Source organism: Xiphophorus couchianus, chromosome 5 (assembly GCF_001444195.1).
Source record: "Xiphophorus couchianus chromosome 5, X_couchianus-1.0, whole genome shotgun sequence".
Classification (NCBI taxonomy): Eukaryota; Metazoa; Chordata; class Actinopteri; order Cyprinodontiformes; family Poeciliidae; genus Xiphophorus; species Xiphophorus couchianus.
The window spans coordinates 24,433,503-24,455,935 of NC_040232.1; the positions used below are offsets into that span (position 1 = coordinate 24,433,503).

The 22,433-nt window shown below is 42.2% G+C and overlaps 2 protein-coding genes across 6 annotated transcripts; both read right to left on the minus strand.

Moving 5' to 3' along the window:
- Positions 1-281: 281 nt before the first annotated feature.
- cthrc1b (collagen triple helix repeat containing 1b) lies at positions 282-7,813 on the minus strand. Of its 2 annotated transcripts, XM_028017550.1 has the most exons (5): positions 7,265-7,813; positions 5,672-5,752; positions 3,802-4,020; positions 2,153-2,369; positions 282-1,072 (listed from the first exon to the last, which is right to left on the minus strand). In XM_028017550.1, exons 1-5 carry the CDS (start codon positions 7,373-7,375, stop codon positions 930-932), a joined length of 771 nt encoding a protein of 256 aa, XP_027873351.1. In that variant the 5' UTR covers positions 7,376-7,813; the 3' UTR covers positions 282-929. The 2 variants fall into 2 exon arrangements, with proteins under 2 accessions (XP_027873351.1, XP_027873352.1); XM_028017551.1 differs by lacking the exon at positions 5,672-5,752.
- Positions 7,814-7,926: 113 nt separating this feature from the next.
- fzd6 (frizzled class receptor 6) lies at positions 7,927-21,268 on the minus strand. Of its 4 annotated transcripts, none has more exons than XM_028017543.1 (9): positions 21,115-21,256; positions 20,171-20,266; positions 19,715-20,077; positions 14,869-15,065; positions 13,577-14,153; positions 12,142-12,561; positions 11,328-11,476; positions 10,851-11,237; positions 9,274-9,442 (listed from the first exon to the last, which is right to left on the minus strand). In XM_028017543.1, exons 3-9 carry the CDS (start codon positions 19,898-19,900, stop codon positions 9,274-9,276), a joined length of 2,085 nt encoding a protein of 694 aa, XP_027873344.1. In that variant the 5' UTR covers positions 19,901-20,077; positions 20,171-20,266; positions 21,115-21,256. The 4 variants fall into 4 exon arrangements, with proteins under 4 accessions (XP_027873345.1, XP_027873344.1, XP_027873343.1 ...); XM_028017542.1 differs by having other exon boundaries at positions 20,171-20,350; XM_028017541.1 differs by lacking the exon at positions 20,171-20,266 and having other exon boundaries at positions 21,115-21,268.
- Between the last annotated feature and the right edge of the window lie 1,165 nt (positions 21,269-22,433).

A 22,433-nucleotide genomic window follows, 5' to 3' on the forward strand; every position in this document is an offset into this window, starting at 1 on the left:
TTTCGCCGAGAATACACACAATAAAGTCCAACAGTAATAGAAAACAATCAACATTTAGGACATTATTTCTATGTTTATGTCTCAGATCTACGATGACTTACGGGCGTCCTCCCCCTACAGAAACTCCACTTCTTTATTTGAATAAAATATTTTTTGCTTAAGCGTCTGTAGGTGAAAAGAAAACGTTTAGCGAAATTGTAACATTCAAGAATAAATCTACGTTTTGTCGACCCTCGGTTGTCAGCTGGAAAGTTTTGGCCCATGTCATAAAAAAAAAAAAAGGATGCTAAAAAAAACAATGGACAAACAGATGGGTGGGTTAATAATAGATGAACTGACAGATGAATGATGTTGATTAAATGCATGAATCAAAAGACGCGACGTTGGATGAAGAAATGGAAAAAATGGAAGGATGAACTGACGAATGGACACAAGTCAGACAACGGGACATTTTCTGTAAAATATAAATATGTTCCTAAGCTCAGTTTTCTTGTCCACATTTCTCAAAACCTGGAAATCCCACGTCTTCCACTTCCTACAAGTGATAAAGTCGAGTCTTTAGAAAAAGGTGATTTTATTGACAGAAATGACACACACACACACACACACACACACACACACACACACACACACACAAACGTCATACAGTACATTTGAATGGTTACTGTAATCAATTACTAGGCCACCAGCAGACCAACAACAAAAAAACAAAAAAAAAAAAGACAGTACAGAATTTACTTCTAGGAAGCGGAGCAACAGAATTTTCTGTACGTGTAATTAAACAGAACAACAACAAAAAAAAACATTCAAGGTACCATCAGTGGCTCTGTCACGCCTCAACCGGCCGTACCTGATTATTTCTGGCATGTCAGGCGACTTGCTCCTACACAACAAAGACAGGGTCCTCCCTTTCACATCACTCTGTCTTCTCATTTAGGCAGTTCCTCTATGATGATCCTGGACACAGAATTCCACCCCGTGGAAGCGTCTCCCCGGGGATAATCGGCGCAGGTCCCCACCCACACCGCCACGTCCACCAACCCTGCCTTGACGCCCTCGCACAGCCCCTCAACTGCAAAAGGAAAACAAGAGCAGAGGTCAGAGGCAAGGATGTGTTTTTCTTCTTTTTTTTTAGCAAAATCACACAACTTCAATCGTTTCACGTCTTAAACCCTGAAGTTGTTTACTGACAAGCGGCGGCCCTTGTGAAGTCGAGAAGACGCCTGCTCGGCAGCAGCTGAGCACACGGAGGATTACCTGGGGCGTGCTTCTTGGCGAGCTCCAGCCAGATCAAACGCTAAAAACGACCGCCTCTGTTATTTTCTGTTGGTTCGGGCCGAGCAAAAACACTGACACAAAGATGTCTGTTTGCAAAAAAAAAAAAAAAACGGGAAGAGGAATTGTCACGGTTGATATAATGTGTAGCCTCTGTCTGAACAACAGGTAAAAGACAATCCTGGCACGTTGAGGCTCCCGGATACGCTCTGCGGCGTGCCGGTGTGATCCGCCGGATTTGTTTCAGAAACGTTTTGCGTTGCTCTCGCTCAAATTGTCCGGATTAAACACGAAACCAAACCTCAGTTAGTTTCCTCTTGAGAAGACCGCAAGTCACCTTTCAATACCACGGTTTTAACTGTGAGAGCAAAATAACGATTAAATAAAACAACTTTTTTTTTTTTTTAATTAGGCAAAGCTACTCAAGTACAAAATGAGGTGGTAACACTTTATTTGAAGTGGGTGTGCATAATACTGACATGGCAACGCCATAAGCATGAAGGAGCCTTCATGAATCCTGTTGTCATGAAGTGTCACTCAGTAAATAAATACACTTTTAATGCAAGTTTTAATAGACTTTTGCATTAAAAGTGTATTTATTTGCCACATGATGCAAAATTGACACATTTAGTGGACTTTTAATGCAACATTTAGTGCAACTTTGCATTAAAAGTGGAATTATTTACCCAAAGACACTTCATGAAGACATTCGTGAAGACTCATGCTGCAGGCGTTTTATCATGTTTGCGACAGTGTCATGTCAGTCTTATGCACACCCCCTCAAATGAAGTGTTACCAGTGAGGCACCGGCCACTATTCAATATTTTAGTCCTTTTTTTTTTTTCCCTTTTTTTTTCCACTACAGGTACTCCCTTACCTGAGGATGTTCTGTGGATGTTGATAGTGGAGTTGAGCTCCGGACTCCCCTGGTCCAAGTAGATGATTGACTCCACCGGCAGGGGTCCCGTGCACTCGGCCCCGTTGAAGGTGAAGTACCACCGCTGGCAGCAGGCGTTCTTGCACTTGAGTCGCAGGGAACCGCTGAAGAGGACTCTGAGAGCGCTGTCCGAGCGCAGCTTGGTGAACGTGCAGTCCTTAGACACGGCAACAAACAAGATTCTGAGTGAATTTGTGATGTTTTACAGAGCCTATGTAGAAATTATGCAGATGTTTCTACATAAAAAAAAATATATAATTGTATATATATGCAATATATATATATGTGTATAAAGAATTTAAGGGGTGTATATATTTATATATAAATTATATATAAATTATACCATGTTTTCTCACTCCAACCATCCGCAAACGTTAATGTGCTGTACTGGGACATTATGTGATGGACCAACAGAAGGTGGAGCAAAATTGTGTAAAAGTGAAAGTAATGGGAAAGAAAAAATGATTTTCAGAATTGTATTATAATTTGTTTTGTTTAGCAAATAAAGACATAAAAAGTTTGGTGTACGTTTGTACTCAGTCCATTGCAACACGGTGTCCAGGGTGACCCTGAGAAATACGACTTATCTCAACACTTTACAAGAAGACGGCTGGTTTTTTTGAAAGAAGACATAAGTAGATCTTTTTAACGTGTGCCACAAGTCATGTATGGGGTTTAGCAAAAATATGTGGGAGAATGTACTCTAACCTGGGGCGGAAAGGATTAGTCAGATTAATCGATTTTGGAAATAACCTTCAACTAATTTAGTAGTTGATTAATCGTTAACTGGACTGCACAGACTCAAAAACAGGCCATTTGCACTCAGAGACGATACTGAGCTGAAACTGTACAACAAAATATTGACATTTTGCATTTAATATAAAAAAGATATTTGAGAATTATTCAGAATGTGCAAAATGTTTTATACGATTAATTGATGCAATAACTGCTCCTGAAATAATCAGTAGTCGCAGCCCCACTGTTTCAGATGAAACAAAAAAAAAAAAATTCAACATTCAATTTCCAGATGCTCATGAAATTTGGTGGCGGCAGAAATACGCTTTTCTTCAACGGGGACAGAGAAGCTGGTTAGAGTTGATGGGAAGACGGACGGAGATAAATAACAGGACGATCCTGTGAGGAAAACCCGACTGCATTCGACTTGGAGACGGCAGCGGAGAGGTCAACGTCCAACAGAACAACTGACCTCAACAGGCAGCGGGAGGATTCGGATCCCAGCGCATCAGCGCGCTGGGATTTCCCGAAGTCCACGCATAATTTTCTGCGCACACATTCGGAAAATGACATCGACACACGATCTCAATCCAACCTGACGGAACTTGAGTTAGATTTTTTTTTTTTTTTTTTTTTTACGAGAAAGAATGGGAGTTTCCAGCTTGAAGCCGGTGAAGACACACACACACACACACACAAAATAAAAAAGCCTGGAGCTGCAGTTTATGTGTCTCACAAAACACCAGTAAACTACATTATAAAGCTCGCGGCTACTTGAGGTGAAATTGTGAGCCCTCTCCGGAAGCGCCGTGCGAATTCATAACACAAGACACTGCGCAGGCGGTGATACTCACCGCCACTTTACCCAGGTCGATCCCATAATTCAGTGCGTTCCAGGCGCACTGCTTGTAGTTGGGCCTCCAGGGTTCCTCAAAGATCTCGCTCACGCATTCCCCTTTTTCACCTTTGAGCCCGTCACGGCCCGGGATGCCCGGCGTGCCTGGAATGCCGTTGGCTCCGGGGTTGCCGTCTCTTCCAGGGGTTCCTGCTGGGCCTTGCATGCAGCTGCCATACTGGAGATTAAAAAAATAATAATAATAATTTAAAAAAACAGGAAGGGAGAGAGTAGCCCATGAATGCCAAGAAGGGCAGCCGAATCTCGGGTAAGTGAAGTTCCTGATTCGGTCTTCCGTTTACTACTGCTGCTGCCTCGCGCGAGTTAAATCCATGTTTAGGAAACATGCACGTAAAATGAGGCAAGATTATATTTCATTTTACAAGTCACGTAAACAAAATCCGATGCCAGTCGGGGTGCGGTGGGGAAAAAACCCAAACAAACAGATGTGTTCCCAAACCAAGGAGAAGGTTCGAGAACCGACGGACATCAAGCCACCAAGCTAATGAGTGATATATTGTGCGTAAATGAGGAACTGCGGGCTCGGAGGTTCGTCTAAATTAGTAGGTGTGCGACTCATTGTCCTGCTCGGTTGTTGTCTGCCATCTTTGGGCAGATGCTGCAACACACTCAAGCTGACTCAGACTCACTCAAAAGTCAGCAGAGAGCTTGCCAAAAAAAAAAAAGCCACCGCACACAAACGCCGACACAATGGAAGGAGCCAAACGAGCGAGACGGGACACGTTCCTCGAATAGAAACACCGAGTGATTGCAGCGCAAAGGTTTGGAAAATTGGTGTTTTTTTTGTTTGGGGAGGGGGTGAGGTGATGGGGAAGGCAGCAGATGGGTTTTAATTTAGGTTATTTGTAGGTGCTCTCTCTCAGGCAGGATAAACTGACACGTAGGAAGTGCATCCTTGACCTTAGGCAATCATAGTTGACTGGAGCAGCTGGGTTTGCTGCCCTTTTTTACTCAGCATGCAGCTGTGGAACAGCAATGGAGCCAACAGACATTAAGTTTGGGGGGAGGGGTAAATCAAAAAAGTAGGGGTGGAGAACAAAGAGTTTTTACTTCGGTTTCAACATCTTGTCCTGACTTGGGTCCCAGAGGTAAAATTCTCAACCAAAAAAGGAAAAAAAAAACAATGTTTCAAATTTCCTAATCTAAAAAAAACCAAACAAACTAAAAATGGGACGAAATGCAGAATCCCTATAAGGCTGTTCCTGCCATTAAGCTGCGAAAGGGTTTAGCTCCCAAGAGATACGAGACTTTACGTCATCTCCAGGGGAAAGGCTGGGTGAAGCGATGAAATTAGAAGGTTCTCGTTTGGCACCGCGTGTGCCGAAATAACACTGGAGTCCTTTCAAGGAAAAAAAAATGGGACGAGATACTTCCAGACATCTCGGGGGTTATTGGTGACGGCGTCTGGGAGTGATTCAAGAAAATCGGCGTATTCACAGGGTGGAAATGTCTGCGGAGTTTATTAGAGGTTGCATTTCTGGACGGCTTTCAAAGGCAGACAAATGAATGGAAACTCTGTCCGCCCTGCAGTACAGCTGACTTTTATATTAGCTGCCTGTATGCTCCTACAGTGGCAGCTCGCCTGCCTAGTTACACTATGGCCATATTGCACATAAGACAGACTCTGTTCCAGTACCTGGGTGCATGGCATGTGCATTAGTTCGGAAACCGTAGAAGTACTGGCTGCATTTCATGCATTAGTCCACACCAAAGCACAGGCAAAAGCTTTCCAGGAACATGCAGAGTTTGGTTTGAGAGATTTCCGATTCAACGGGTCTCGGGCGTAAAAAGCTGGATTTAGAGATTACCATGCTGCTCCGACAAGGAGGTCTTCCCTCGTCCGAGGAGTGTCTAGTGCAGTTGGGTTTGTCTGCATCGTTTCCTGTGCACTGGATACAGACGGTCACAAAATACGGACTTTGTTACACTCTACGACAAAAGAATTTTTGAGCGAATCGTAAATATTAGTCGAGGAAACTTAAACATCGGAATAGAGCATGTTGATTTGTAAAGGTGATGTTCGGTATTGGTTGAGCTGTAACATTTTTTTGATTTCGGTACCTAAATGTTTCGATTGGTAATTTACCGTCTGCGGTGTCCGACAAACAACGGTGGAACTGACGAGTTTGGATTATGAATTAATATATGAAATTATTAAAATAAGGAAGTGGCGTAAGAGAAGGGGTCAAAATTTGAGTTTGTACTCAATTTTTAGCAACAGCGCTAATGCTAATGCTAAAACTAAGGTCAGGTCAAACTACTTCATATTGAAAGTGTTTTGCTAGCAAGCTTTGTCTTAACTAATAGGCTCCATACATTTGTTAGGATTAGCAAGCGGCTCACTTGCGAACATACCTAGTTAAAAATCTGAAATTTGGCTATGTCTTTTCATTGTGGTGGGGTCACCACAACATCATTTTTTCTTGCCTTTTTTACTGGCCCCCTTTTCACAAGCCCCTAGAGGAATTTCTGGATCCGCCCCTGAACAAAAAAAAAAAAAAGAAAAACGAATCTGAAAATCTATCCATCAAAAACATATGCATATAGGTCTCTAACAGTTTGTTGGAGGCATAAATTACAGTAACTGCTTGAAGGTTCAGTATGAACACTTCTGGGAGCAGAGGGACGGGGGAGGGGAGGGGGCACTGGCTCTAGGAAACCTAGCTAAAATAAACACAAGTTTTATTTATGAAACCCCAAAGTCAAGGGATAAATGTGTCATTTCTGCGTCAACGTTGCCATAGGCAGTAAATCTACACAAATATCCTTTGGATTCGGGGTGACGATCATTAAAATTAATCATCTGGAGAAAACCGTCAATGCATTTTTTTTTCAACCGTGAAAGAAAAAAACAAATAAAAAAAAACAGCTCACACCTATAAAAAGTTATTTTCAACCGGAAAAATGGGAACACAAGTAACAAAGCCAGCCAGCACGAGCCAGACCCCAGCTTCCTGTTTTCTCTTCTTCTTTTTTTAAAAGACTCGGTTCTGTTGGACGGCTGCCGACCGTGGAGAGAACCAGCTGACCATAGAACCGCACAAACGGCAATGATCTGCAGATGGAGGAGGATCATTTTAAAGGGCCTCGCGCTCCAACAAGTGAATTAACCAATAAAAATAATGAATTCTCCCGCGTTAATCAACTCCACGATATAAAAAGACACGTAAGACAGCGTTAAACAGCACCACAATAAAAAAAAAAGGGCAAGAGTGAGACTAATGAATATGCAAAAACAAATCAATGAAAGTTACATGAGACGCATTAATAATACAAGGGGCGCTGACACGAAGGTCACCGACTGCGACAATCCCGTTTTAATGAGATTGATCAAGAGAATCTACTTTGAAAAGTTGAGTCTTTAAGGTGATTTTTTTTTTTTTTTTTTTACAGGGTCTTACCTTGTCAACGTCGGGTTCCTTTCGGTATCCTCTGTTTTTCACCTTTTCCACGCCGTAAAGAGGCAACGCCAGGCAGAGGAGGACGAGCAGGCGGCTCGCCAGAGGAGACATCCTGCCGGTGGTGACAGCCGAGTCAGTGAGCCGCCGTGTGAGGGAGCGATGCGAGGCGACAGTCCGTCTAAGCAGGAGGCCGGAGGAGGGCAGGCCGACAGGGGAAGGAGCCAGTCACCGCGCAGAGACGGAGCTAAAGAAAACATTCCTGGGTGATGTGGAGGGGGGCAGAGTGAGGCCACTCTGTCAAGATCTTGAGTCAGTGTAAAAAAAAAAAAAAAATCCGAGCTCAGATCAAGAGTGCCTCACTACAGCATAACAGTAAAGTGTAAGCGAAAAAGATTTTAAAAAACAAAATGTGGTTTTCGATTCTTATTCTGCTTTCCATATCTTAAGTTTTTCTATTCTTTGCAATAACTAAATAAATTATCAGGTGACTTCTAAGATAAATTGCTTGCACAGGCTTTTACTTAAGGGTGTCAGAGTAAAAACAGATGAACACCACATTTCAAATTATGATATTCTTTTCCTTCCGTTAGCCAATTGTACGCTGACGTAAAAGAAAAAAAAAAAAAGTCTCAATAAAATACAGTGACTCACACAACGTGGGAAAGAATTGTACGTGTTTTTATTCAAAACATCACAGTAATCCGAGCTTGCAAACTACAAAAGGTACAAAAATTGACCCAGGAAACAGAAAAAAAAAAAGAATATTTGACAGACTACACAAGGCACATCATTAACTACACCTACAATAAGGTGACAGAAATACAAAACAAAACATTCATTGACACAGTTTCCCTTTTAATTTGTGACTCTGGAAATGTCTTATCTCCCAGAGTTAAAAAAAAAAAAAAATCAACTCAAAGAATCATGCAGCATTAAAGACGCAATGTATTGTCATATGAGTCACTTAAGGTGCGCAAAAACAACTTTAGATCATTTCTCTGTGACTTAAATGTTATGAATACTCCTCAACTAGAGCCAGTTCAAAGTTTAAGCAGAATTTGAGGCGACATATCGCCCCCTGCTGGCCTGGAGGTCCCAAGAGAACTTGAATTCACACAGGACAGGTCAAATGCACCAGTTGTGTATAGATATTAAGAAAAACCTTCACAATTTGAAGATTATAGTAACAGAGTTATATTGTGAAGAAAAGCCAGGCCTGCTCACACTTACATCTATAAATCACTGCTTGCATTTATTTATTATTCAGTAATTTGTGGTTTGTGCTTCTGATACCATACAGTGCAAAAAGGCCTGCTTGATTATGTTTGGATTTTTTCCCAAAAGTGATTTAACCCAGTCCAGTTGATATGTCTTTAAAGACACCAGTGTACAAAAATGTAAAAACAAAAGTTCAGGACAGAAAAAAAGTGGAAAGCTTTTCAAAAATAAATTTGCACATTCAACTATTTCAAGTTTAAGAGCATCTTTTAAGAGTGGTACATACTTGGTCTTATAACAAACAATGTATCCAAAAGTAACAATAAGACTTCCAAAAACAGCACAACTTTCATGGGTTGAATGTTTGGCGATATCATAAGCCACCTCATGAAGATTCAGTGTGTGGACTAATACAGTAAAAAAGCTTGAATTCTACAATAAAAAGAATATTTTACACAGGTCATGATGCAGTTTTTTTTTTAAGGACTCGAACGGCGTTTAACTGAAACCTCTAAAAAGTGTTTGTGACGTATGCGATGTTCCTAAACGTCCATTGGTAGTAGCCTGGTTGAGATCCAGCCGTGTTCTTCAACATTCAGACTAAAACATCGGTAAAGCTGGAACACGCAGTCACCACCTTGAGCAGCTGTAGTCTAAATCCCACCTATTCTGGTCCAACAAACCACCTGTTGTTTGCTGCATGTTTAGGGTTCTAAACATTCGCTGGATACAACTTCAAAGACCTTTAAGCCACCATCAGTTGGAAGACTGAACAGGAAACATTTTTTAGCTTAGATTTCTTTTGGGTCCTTACTCTCCTCTGACGCCTTGTCCACCTTCTGGTGGGCGGAGTCCAGAATGCTGCTGTGCGATTGGTTCAAAGTCGGATGCTGCTGCTGCTGCTGCTGTTGTCCATTTGTAGCTTGTCTGGCGTCTGACAGCTCACTTCTTGGAGTCATTCTAAACACAAAGGCACAATACAGATTGATGATGTTTTTTAGATGCAGAAATTATAGCTGCTTATATGTTGTTTTTGTTGCTTAACATGGTCAAATTTACAGAGTCTCTGCTCAAACACACTTTTTCTGCAAAAGCTTTTTATTTCAGGGCTGAGGTGTAATTGGACAAATCAGCGTCAGCAGTAAAAGGATTAAAATTTTTTAATGAAACCCGTTTCATAAAAAGGTGCAGCTATTCCTTCATCATCGCCCCGTTAATTAGGCCGACAGAAGGCTGATTCCGAGTGCGGCATTTGAATTTGACATGCTGGGAAACGAGATCCCCTTTGTAAGCGAGACGGTCCAAAAAATTGCGCAGGAGAAAACGATCTTCAGAAACGGCCAAATTATGACGGTAAAATGAAAAGGAAAAAAAAAAAGTATTTAATTGATTTAAGGTTTTTTCAGGTGGTCAATGGCAGATCGGAGATAAGGCTGGGCCACCATGGAGAGGTTGAAGGTCTGTTACAGAGAAACACAAATGCTTCCCAGTGACAACCTACAACTCGGATGTCAAAACAACACCTGTGTTCTGATGCGGCCTTGGTCGCAATGGAAGCAGAGACGACCACACCATCTATCAACCTGGATTTCACATCCAAACCCACGTCAACCTGGACTGAACACAGGCCAGGGTTCAGGCAATGCTTACTAAGGAGCCAAATCAATTTTTTAAGCAAGTTCTACTGCTGCTTTAGGTAAGGCTGCACCGAGTGCAGTTTTCTGATCTATTAAAAAGCCTGACCTGCAAATTCTCATTTTCACCCATACTGATATTTCTTTGGGTCTGAAAAGTCACTAAGTACAACAAGGAACAGTGGGATAACTTCTGTTAAACACACATGTCTGGATGTCAGGCCTTTGCCGAGGTAGATAAGATCAGTGGATAAAATCGGCTTGTAGTATCGACCGATCACTAGTCCCTCAAAACTAAGGAAATCGTGATGATTTATCAGTGCACCCATAGCTTAAGATTGAAGAGATATTTGATCTAAACCTGAAAAAAAAAAACAATATAGGTTTCAATCATTTTTTTTCTAAACAAGAAAATTTACAATTTACTTTCATTGTATATTTTAATTCATATGAAAATGCCATCATTTAGTTGATACATGATGCACCTAAAAAGGACCAGTAGGAAAGCAAAGAGTTTCAGAAGACGATTCCCCCCCTCGTTTAATGAACTTTTGTCACATTTGTGTGCAGAAGAACCTATGAACAAAGCTAAGAGTCTGCACTTTACCACTACATAACTAGTCAAAGGGTTCAAATTCAAATACTGTGGCGAAATTAAAAAGAACTCAAGAAACTATCAGTTTGTAAAAAGTGTTTAGTTTTAAAGAAAAGAAAGAAAAGAAAACCCCTCTTACCTGCCGTCTGCTACTCTGTTCATGCTCTCTGAGCGGCTGCTGACCTTACTGGAGCTCCCACCTTTGCTGCGCCTCTCCCCGCCCTCTCGCTCCATCTCTCGCTCCCTCCTGGAGTTTCGGCCGGAGGCGCCGCGGTCCAGGTGCTCCCTGGCCGAGGTCTCGGACAGAGAGCTCCTCATGGGCAGTTCGTGGTTGCCGAACGCAGAGGAGCCTTGATGCGCGGTGCTAGCGGGAGAGACGGCGGTGCTCGTGCCCATAGACTTGGAGATGACTTTGAGCTTGTGGGAGGTGGGTTTGTAGTGCTTCTTCTTGTGCTGGACGCGGCTGTTGTGTTTCAGGAAGAACTCGCAGGACTCCTGGAGGACCCGCCGGCTCTCGCTGATGGGGCTGCGGACCAAAGATGAGACCCGTTAGCACGTCGACACGGCAGCGCTCCTTCTGGTTACTGTCGCTACGTCACAGATGCAAGAGCCTTACTCTCTTTTGCGATTTCGTTTGAAAAAGTACGCCCACTCAGAACAGGTCTTTTTGCTGCTGACCCAGAACACGGCAGATATCCCGACCACCAGCGTCATCAAGTATTTCACGAGAAACAGAGAGAGGTCGGGACGGGTGAGCTCCGAGTCCTGAAACACAGACAGACACGAATGCTAACAAGATCCTTGTGATCTAGGCAAATTGTGTTCATTAAGAAATCCAATTTGAAGCAAAAACTGGCATTCGTCAAGGGGCTAAGTTGATTTTGACAATCTGGTGCGGGGAAAGAAGGCATTATGTGCTGTTGTGCCTTTCTTTTAATTTTTTTATTCGACTAAGCCATCATGATGTAATTGCAGTATGAAGACCAAATAGTTTAAACTTATATGTAGAAACTGGCCTCCTTGGACAATGCACAGCTGGCTCAACAAGAGGTCATCACACAGTTTATCAAAAGTTGAGTTTGCCGTTCCCAAGTGTTGAATCCACAGTTCTTCTGTAAAAAAAATAGCTGACCAGTTCTCCAAAAAAACCCACTGTATTTATACATAAATTATCTCAAATTTTTAATGACTTATTGTGTGTACAGACTTATTCATGTGTGATTTCAATTGCACTTCTTATTTCGTGGAAACACCACAATTCTCAAATTGTGTTTTGTCAAAATTAATTGAATATTGAAAAGGTTTTGTGGACGTTTACAATGGAAACACAGCTACTCGCTGATTTTCCAATCTTTACACAGGTAGATAAAATGAGTTGATAAGACCAGGGCCCCTATTTGAGAGTGAATGATGGAAGCAGCCACAGATACCTTGTAGGAGCAGGGGATGCTGTACTCTTGACACCTGTCATTGATCCAGGTGTTCTCCCAGGAGCCGCGGTGACTCTGCTCGTAGGTGTAGCAGGCTAACAGGGTGACCAGCGGAACCAGGTAGAGGCAGCTGAACACGCCAATCCGGATCATGAACTTCTTGAGCTTCTCTTGGTTGCGCTCGTCGTGCTGGATCACCTGCCTGACGTGGTTGAGAGAGACGATGCCCGCCAGGATGAGGAAGAGGCCAACTATGACACCCACGCACAGAGGGGCGAGCACGAAGTACCGCAGCGCGTCGAGGTCGTAAAGCCCCACGAAGCAAACGCCGCTGATGTTATCTCCTTCGACCTTGTTCAGGGCCAGCAGCATGACGGTTAATGCGCCGGGGATTCCCCAGGCGGCGGTGTGGAACCACACCTAGAAACACAGAACACAGAGAATTGTTGCTTTAGAGGATAATTACCAGATTTTTCTAGATGTGCCACATTATCACCCGTAAGAACTTTCTCACATTTCGCTATAGACACGTTGCAACGTCACGTAACGTGCTCAAGATCCTGCCAGAGCACTGCTCTCTGACGAAGACCACCATTGGATTTATCTGTTGAGTTGTCATCATAACGCGCCAAATCTTAAATGTACACATGACATGCAATAGAAAAAGGAACGCAGTGCTTTGGTACCAATTGTCAAGAATACGACAACTAAAAAAGAAGGTCCAAGGCTCTCATTTCACAGGTCAGTGAAATGTTTTGAGTACAAAAAAAAACAAAGAGTAGTGAGGGAGAGGGAAGTAGGTCAGTTGCGCTAGCTTGACTTTGACAACCTTAACATGTAGATGTGTTTCGGTTCAGTTAAAAAAAAATAACGTGACTCACACATCTAATCTCTGACAGACCATCTTGAGAGCAGGTGTTTAACCACCGCGTTCAGATGATCGCTTAGTAATAATCACAAAATAAACATGAAGCCTGAAAACATGGCGCTGTAACACGCTGAATGTTACATTCTGTGGGAAATGTTTGTGTGTTTATTGGTGTTGAATTGTGATGCTTCAGTGGAGCTGTTGTCAGGCGGTTGCTATGGCAACAAGTCTGTGTGTAGAACAGCTGATATGGAGCGACAAAAAAAGGCGAATGCGAGTGGTTCTGAGTTGCTGTCCAAAGGTTTTTCTGCGTTATTTTTTCCCTTTGCCGTAGCACACTGCACTACATTAACAGCGCCTGCATCTCCAGGTTTCATTTTGTAAGCACAATTGTTTTACCGCAGCAGTGAGGCTGCGAGTGGCAAGTAAAACAATCGCCTTTTTTGCCCTCCAGCGTTGTTGCGCATGCGGGCAAATGTCCGGATGTAAACAGCAACGTGTCTGGAAAACTATAAACTTCAACGTGTCTTACTGCAGTTTTTGGGAGTTTACAAATTGGAACCATACCGCTTTCTTCTCGATAGCCTCGCAGCTCCATTTGGGTCCAGCTGCCAGGAACCAGGTGATGGTGAGTATGACCCACCAGACGATCCCCGCCATCGTGAAGAAATAAAGCAGCATAAAAAGCAGAGTGCAGCCTTTGCTGTGCGAGCCCAGCACCACGGTTTCCACCGCTCCGTGGTGATCCGCTTTGGTGCAGGCGGCGCCGTTTCCGATCAGGAAGCCGAGGAAGTACACGAGCGAGACGACGCTGTAGCAGACTGCGTAGAAGATTATGGGACGCTCTGGGTATCGGAAGCGCTTGACGTCGATGAGGAACGTGAGGAAGGTGAAGAGAGTGGCGCCCAGGCAGATGATGGAGCACACGCCGATGAAGCTCTTGGCGAACGCGATGTCGTGAGGTCTGAAGTACATGTTGGAGCAGGGCGGAGCGCAGTCCTGGGCGCTGAGGAACGAGGAGCCATGGCCCGGCTTGGTCTTCAGCTGCAACGGGCACCAGAAGCCGAGGTCTCTCTTCAGGGATGAGGAGGTCACCGGGGTGGTGGAGGGAAGGGCGGAACCGTCCGACCCGCAAGGTTTCAATCTAGAGGACAGGAGCAGTGACAGGATGAGACTGATGGGGAATCGCAGTCGTATTCACACCTTGTTGAACGTTTTACGCTTTTTTTTCTCATTCTCTAGCTGTGAACCTGAATGTGTTTTATTTTAGTAATAGTTGGTATAACAATGCAAAGTACAGCACAAGTGAGACGTGAAGGAAAAAAGATGCATCAAAATGTTTCGCAGAAAAAACAAATAAATAAACGGAAAAAATTGCTTCATTTGTATTTGGGGCTTTACCCTGATGCTCCTAAATAAAATCCAGGAAAAAACTTTTTTCCTTCATAAGTTACTGTAATTCAAATTCATCTGAAATCCAGCCGTTTTGTGAAAGCCTTTTGGGAGTTTTCAGAGAACATTATAGACCAAACGATGTGGACGAAGATGCTCTGGTTGGATGAGGTCACATCTGAACTTTTTGGTCTACATTCAAAACTCTATACTTGGTAAAAAATAGGGGATCACTGATCAATTGGACGGCCAATAAATCGCTCAGCTAATAAATTGGCAATTGGTAAATGACAGTAGTGAAGACCGACATGGTTATTGCAATATTCAAGAGCAATACAGCAAACCTAGTAATAATGTGCAGATCCAGTCTATTACACAAAATCTTTATAAAGTACAGCAAAGGCTGTGGTTGTAATGTGATTAAATGTGGCACAGTTGCTGTTTGTTGTTGGTGGGTGTCCTCTTACTTGTTGCACTGTAGCTCAGGAGGCCAGGCGATGCCAAAAATGCGAATATTCTCCTCGCAGTCGGACAGGACGGCCTCACACTTCTCCCTGCATGGGCGGATCACCCTGTTCTCCTCGCTGCACGCTGGGATAAAGGCCTGGCACAGGAAGTGGTGGACGTCCGGTGAGCACTGTAGGCTTGCTAGGGGCATAAATGGCTGCAATGGGAGAGGAAAAAATTAAAATAAATAAAAAATTAGACTTTTGGCTACAGAGGCTATTTTTCTCAAATGAAGTCTATGGAAAACACAACAGTTTGCTTATGTTAAGCGATTGGTGGGGGGGGGGAAATGTGAAGGGAATATCCTGAATTAAGCAGGTTACAAAAAGATCGACGATTAGATAACAACCTAAAACTATTTTTCGAGCAGAGAATCATCAATATAAGAAGGACCCGATTCTTCCCGTCTCCTCCAAAGATATCATCGGTGGTCATGAATTAACAATAATCTAAAAATAACAAAGGCATAGAGATCCAGGGAGATCATGGGTCATGTTTGCGTAATAAAATTAGACCGTGAGCTGATCTCCATCTGAACTATGTTGTGATAAGCTGCACCGTTCTTTTCGGCGGCGCACAAAGCTGCCCATTCACCGGCTGGAAAGGAAGCATACTCTTCTATTTCAACACGCTGGTCAAGAACTTCCTGGAGAGGGGCGCACGAGGGAGCGGCGGCAGGAGTCAGGTGGTTATGGGGGGAATGCAATATAGCTGGCAGGAAATGAAAGGAAATACATTTCTGAAACAAGCAACTTGACATTAAAGCCATCTTTTAACTGGAGACACTTTGTCTGCTGAGTAATGTTAAGATTTTTAGGAGCTGTAGTCAAGCCGCACGAAGGAGTTTGTGTTTTTGCCCTCAAAAACAAATGGCGCATACTCTAAAGCACAGACCACTATTCAGTGTTTTGCTTCTTTTCCCTAAATCCTTTCTGGCAGAGGTCCCATATCTGTGAGGCCAAGGATCGCCCCTCTCTCTCTCTGACAGTAAGCACCCTTGTTTCTCTCCTTTGGAGGTCCCTGACTCGGAGCGCCTTCTGGGCTCAACAATCTGACCTTTATTTTCTTTGCAGTGCTTACAGTAAAAACTGCTCACGTTTCACAAACCGTCAACGTGCGTCAGTGTGATAAGGTCAAACCTTTTTTGCCTTAAAGGGGCAGTGTTATGTATTTTTCCGGCACATAGTTCCATTTTGCAGCACAATCAAGTAACTACGTTACCTTCAGTTGTTATAAAAATTATGTATATATCAAATATGTTTGAATTATCTTCAGTTTGACAGAAGATTTAACTCATGCAGGGCCGGTCCAAGGCTGTATGAGGCCTTGAGCAGAATTTGACCTGGGGGCCCCTCTTGTTGCTAAAAACATCAGCACCTCTAACAGCTTCTGTGTTAGATTTAGTGAAATCTAGGAGAAGGGGGAGTAGTTTAATTGGCCAATCTAAAAAGCAATAAGTTATAATTACAGTTTACTCATTTGTATTTGTGTGCAAACAGAGCTCAAACTCAAATATGAAACTCACAGCATCAGATTGTTGCTATGGTGGTAAAACAATTTAACCATGAATATTGTTCTTTGAACTTTTACAAAGCAAACTTGCCAGCTCCTTAAAATCTTACATATAAATGTTAAACAATTTAAAATCTTTTAATTTACGTACGCTGAAACCATTAAATCAAATTTAGCAGCATTGATAATCTCAATAAACAAATGTTACATTTATGTATCTGTGGTTTGTGTTAAAATATTAGCATTTATGGGCCCCTAAAGCCCTGGGGGCCATATTGAGTTGCTGACTTAATTTGGATTAAACAAAAGTGCAAATAACTAATATTCATTTTAATTGTGTTTTTTTCATTTGTTGTTTTTAAGACTAGTTGTGGGTTTAAATATCGTTTCACTGGCGATGTCTTCCCGTAACATATAATCCCAGTAATATTTTTACTTTTCTTGTCTACTTAACATCTTTCAATACCAAAACACGGTGGACTGCCTCGGCGCCCCAACCACCAGGCTTACCGAGTTTTCTGGGGCAAACCCTGACGACCTTTAAAAAGCCTGACCTGTTGATTCTGATTTTGGTCGATACCGGTTTTTTTTTTGTCTGAAAAGTGACTAAATATAGCAGTAAAGTTTCTAAGATGCCAAAAGTGGTGTAGTTATTGTTAGAAGTGACAAATTTGACTTTGTAATTTAACATCTTGAAATTCGGCCTCAGTTTCTTTAAAAGCTCCCGCTCTTTCTGAAACTTCTGCCTTCAGGAAGTCATAACATAACATCGCTCCTCTATTAACCTTTTAACAACATTTTTACCAGCGTTGCACTGACAAGTAGCTTGCACAACGAGTTCGGCAGATGCGGAGTTCCAATTAGCATTTTGCTAATTGCTGACAGCTAGTCTGAAGGAGCTGATTGAGGGAGTTGTGGGGCAGGGAGTTCTGTGAAGCGGAAGTTTGGAAGCTAAGAAGCTGCAGCTCTGAGGAGGAGCTTCGTCCTCGAAGGCGGGGCTTGGATTTTGTATTCTATTTTTTTTTTTTTTAGGTATTCTAACACCTAAAACACCTGAGCTCTTGAATCTTCTGGAATTTGGAGCAAATGCCTTCCCTCTGGAGTACTGGACCGATTAGCCGACCTCGGCTGAGAGTGAGGCAGTCTGTTGGATTCCAGCACCAAGGCTTAGTGATAAACAGCTACACATTTCAGACAGGGCTGAAGCCAGAGTGTTAGGCTGTAACATGGGAGACAGCTAAGCATACAGTGGGAGGTAGGGGGGGTAAATGAGTGAGTCATTAACAGACAGAAGATACTCGGTGTGGTATGCGCAGTCAGCTTTGTGTGGGACCAGGCGTGTCCCTCCCCTTCCTCCTAAAATCAAAGGCTCCACGCAACAAAGTCGATAGAGTTGCCGGTGGCCAAGGTTGCTGTGAAATCGAACACCTGCACCTTTGCCAGATGCCGCACAAAAGACTCCTTCAACAGATCACTGCTCATATTCACAAAGTCTGACACTGAGTGTAAAAGTAACCAGAACCCTGGGTCCTAAGGAATGCCTGGAGACAAGATGCTCTACCAAGAAAAACGAAACAAAAAAACAACAGGGATTTCTGCAGAGGAACACACACCTGGACTAGTTTATAGGAGCATAATATTACAGATCGCTGCAAAAAGTGAACCAAGAGTTGATTAAAGTTGCATTTTCGGAGATTTTTGCATAAAGAGATCATTGCTGAGATTTCTTTTTTTAACCCGCCGTCTCATAAAAACATCCAGAACAGTGAGTGTGAAGCAACACGCAATGTGGCATTGTGCAACTGTTTTAAAGAGTTTACCAATAAGTGCGTGATAAATCCTTCAGAGTTTTGCTCTTTCTCTTTTGACCTGCAAACCACTTTCCACTGACAAGTCAGAATTATGGTTCTGGCTCACATTTCCATCATGTCCTGACTGGCTGCTCCAAACACCTGCAGCCCTGCACTGTTTCCAAGTATTTTCAACCACATTACAATCTGGAACCACATGTTTAGTGTCCATCAGGTAGGGCGGGAGGGTCACTACTTGATTGTTACTAGGGATGCACCAATATGAAAATTTGGGCCAATATCAGCATAGATATTTTCTATACCATACACGTTTCCCGAGCCCTTCAGACATCATGACTAAGTCTGTTCACACGATAATCATTCAAAAACATGCCACACCATGATCTACCAGCTACTTCCTGTCGTCTTCTTCTTCTTCTTGGTTTGCGCCAGTGGCAACGTCTGGTTGTTGGTCTTGTGACTCGTGCGATGTTTTGTGAAATAAGCCAAATTTTTATATGGCCACAAAAAAAAGAACCCCACCTCATCCTAAGGCCAAAGCGTTTTATCGAAAAATGAGTTTCTTCGAAATTGTTGTGTTTACAAAATAAAGCGAATTTATTTTTGAAACGTCAAATTGCATAATAATGTTTATAATAATTATTAGCAGTGCAGCTGCTGTCCCGTTTAGCTCTGTTGTGAGCGAGGGCTAACTGACTGACCCGCCCACAAGGTCACATCCGGATATGCTAACAATAGTCACCCCACTGTTGCCAACGTAATAATTTTGTCGCTATATTTACAGATCTTTTAGATGAAAAAAATCAATATGGGCTGAAATCGGAATCGGTAGGACAGGATTTTTTTTAAAGATCGTTGATCGTCCAGAAAACTGCAAACGGTGCAACCATAATTGTGCTTCATTAATTATTACATTGGCTGGTAAACTCATTACTCACTGATCAAAAATGTCAGAAGCTGCAGCGTGATTTATATACCAATCAATAATTACCCTACAAACTTCATTATTGCCTTGCAAAATCTGCTGATAGATTTTGCAGCGGTGGATGTTTTAGTTATTACTGAATTTGCTGCATTTAAAGATGGACAACCCTGATTGTGCATCTATGGTTTTTATATAGCAAAAAAAACTTAATTCACATACATTTGTTAAAACACTTATGCCATATTTCGGAGTTTTGATAAAGGTTATGGAAAGAGATGCAGCTTGAGCAGAACCTGACCGGTGGCTGGAAACTCAAAATTCTGATTTTTTAAAAACGTTTTTGCCAGCTCAGTGAACACGCCACACACAGGCACAACCAGATAGTTGTAACAACAACACTCTTCAGAGTGGAAGTAGCTGCTGACGAACGAAAGTTGGTTATTTTCAGAAATAGTAATGTGTTTCAGAAGATGCAGAGAATTCAAAGGAAGCTGGACTTTCCTATGGAGGTGGGTACAAAAGAGGAGGAACGTTAGGTCTTACGTCGTTTAGGCTTACCTCCATTTTGCTAGCTGCGATTTCCTGGTCGTAGTGATCCATCATGTTAGGAAAGAAAGTCATGTTGTAGGGCATCCCGAGGCACCGATGCACTTTGATGGGCTCACAGGTGAACAGGCTGTGAGAGCCGCAGCTTCCAACCCACGCCAGCGACAGCCACAACCACAGTGACCCTGGCATCAACATGGCAGCAGCTGACTTGGTAATGAAAGTCTGGCTTCTATGTCAACTGGAAGAGGTTGCTCTTTGGAATATATGTGCCTGAATTTGATGGATTTTCTTTTTCCTTCTGACTCACAGCATCATCCACAGATCACTTTTCCTGGAGACATTTCAGAGGCCTGAGCAGCAGGTCCCACATCCCTGTAAATAAATTGTGATTAACATGAAATTTGTCACTTTTAGGAGCCCTACTCTGGCATTTATTTACTTTTTTTTGTGTGTGTGTCTCTTTACCTGTGTACAGCAAAGAGAAATGTATTACAGTCCCTGGTTCAGTGAATTCCCTCATGTCCCTTGAGGTGCTTATAAGACACAGCTTGAGAAACTCTCCTAAGAAACATAACTCAGGCGGATTTTGGGAGCCATAAACCAGTCAATCCCTGCACAAACTTTGTGCACATGCATCTGCACAGGCTGGGGGGTGGGGGGGATGCAGCAGGATCATAGGTGATTCAGAAGAATCAGTCTCGGCTTGTTGGAGCCCATTAAAACTTCACATTAAAACGTCAGAACTCCAAATACGCAATTGCATATTAGGAGCTTAGAGTTATGAATGTGAAGCCGACTGAAATGCTTTCCCATTGATATCCTGTTTCTCACAAGGTAAAAGCTTCACTATGAACGTGGTCATTTCATATGGGGCCCATGTGGAATTAGAAACATTTGAAGACACTATGCACATGTTTTAGGTTATGCCAAGGAGTTGTTTAAGATGATTTATCATATTTTTCTTTACAGACAATACAACTTGGGATAATTACTAGTTTACAGATTTGATGTGTTTCCTAACAAACCTTCAGACTAACCTGAAAGCTCACTACCGACCTGTACTAGTGTGAACACTTACTAATATTACCCATTGACATAAGTAGGCTTATTAAACTTTTACATTAAGAGCTAGCGAGGTAACACTGACACGTACCCACCAATTGGCGAATAAGAAACATTGTAACTATGTAATAGTTGCTTTAGAATTGTTTAACTTTGACAACATTCTGGAAGCAGAATCGACTTTTAAGCCACGAAAACAGACACCGAGTGTGCGAAGAAAGTTCAGCCGAGATCCCTGCCTCGGTCGCTGCCGTCGTGGGACAGCAGGCTCCGGGGAAACTTCGGTGGAAAATTGGGAACAATAACACAAGCTGGAAAACCAAAAGACACGGATTAAAATGACTTACCCCCTACAGTCAACGTGTTTTTGTAGCAGCAGTTCACATGGAAACACTAAGGAGAGGTTTTTTTTTTAAAGGAATGTGAGGACCTATTTCCTCCGTCTCTGTTTTCGTCCGGTGCTCCCATCGAATAGCGTCGACGCCAGGAGGCGCTGTAGTCTCCAAACCGCTCTGCAAGCGGAGTAAGAAGAGAAACAGCTGTGCGTGTGTGTGTGTGTTGTATGGAGTGCCAAAGGTGCCACAATGTAAAGCGTGTATTGTTGCTTATATCCAAAATGAATTGAATAAAATTGGACTTAACTGTGAGAATTATCAAGGAACTTTCTAAATAATTAGGAATTTATTACATTTGTCATTAAAAATACATGCATTAAACACCAACTCATCATATACCATGCTATCAAACCCACAAAAGCTGTAATGAAGATGAATAAAAAATAAAGACGACAAAGAACAACAAGTCAGTTTTAAAACATATTCACTGACAGCATTTTGTCACACTGACTGTTTAAGTAGACACTTTTTCATGAGGTTGCACAAACTTGGAGCAATGGGTATGTCATAGTAACAACTAGTTTGCTTGCTTCAAATTCTAAAGCCCTGGCATATTAAATGAAAGTAATAAATTATGGTCTCCAAGTTTTCAGCCACTATAGGATGATATAATATCTACCTTGCATTGTCATACAGATGTTTCAAAATGAGATTGGCTTATGATCCTCCAAAGCAAAGGATTCTGTTTAATTTCTGTTTGAAAGCTTGAAAAGACGGATTGAAAAAAGCAAAAACATCAATAAGTCCTTGGCATACCATTATGTTTATTTAATCTGACATTATTTGATGCCACCTTCTTCATTAAGCAAGTTTCCTGCACGCACCGAAGTCAACATTGGAAAATGGCATAAATCTTGTCGTCTGGACAACATGATCTCTACATAACACTTGATTCAGTTTGTTAGTCAGTGTTAGTAATGAAAGCATTACTTGCAGCATTGGAATTTAGCTAATGACAAGTCCACAGAACCTGGCAGGAAGTCTAAAATTGTTCTAATTTTTATATTTTGAATGAAGAATTTTTCTGAAATTCTTCAGCTGTTCTTTGTTGTTTGTCTTTGCCTATTGGCTGAAATTTTTCTGTTTAGTACTTGATTTTTCTTCCTTCCTTCTTTTTCATTTCATACATAGATACATTTTGATTTTCATTATATGTCTTGAACATTTTCATAGTGTGTCACAATACTATATAACCAAATGAAAATAATATATAGTTTTCAAACTATATCCCTTCATGCATAGTGGTCACTACAGTGGACAGCTATCTAAAA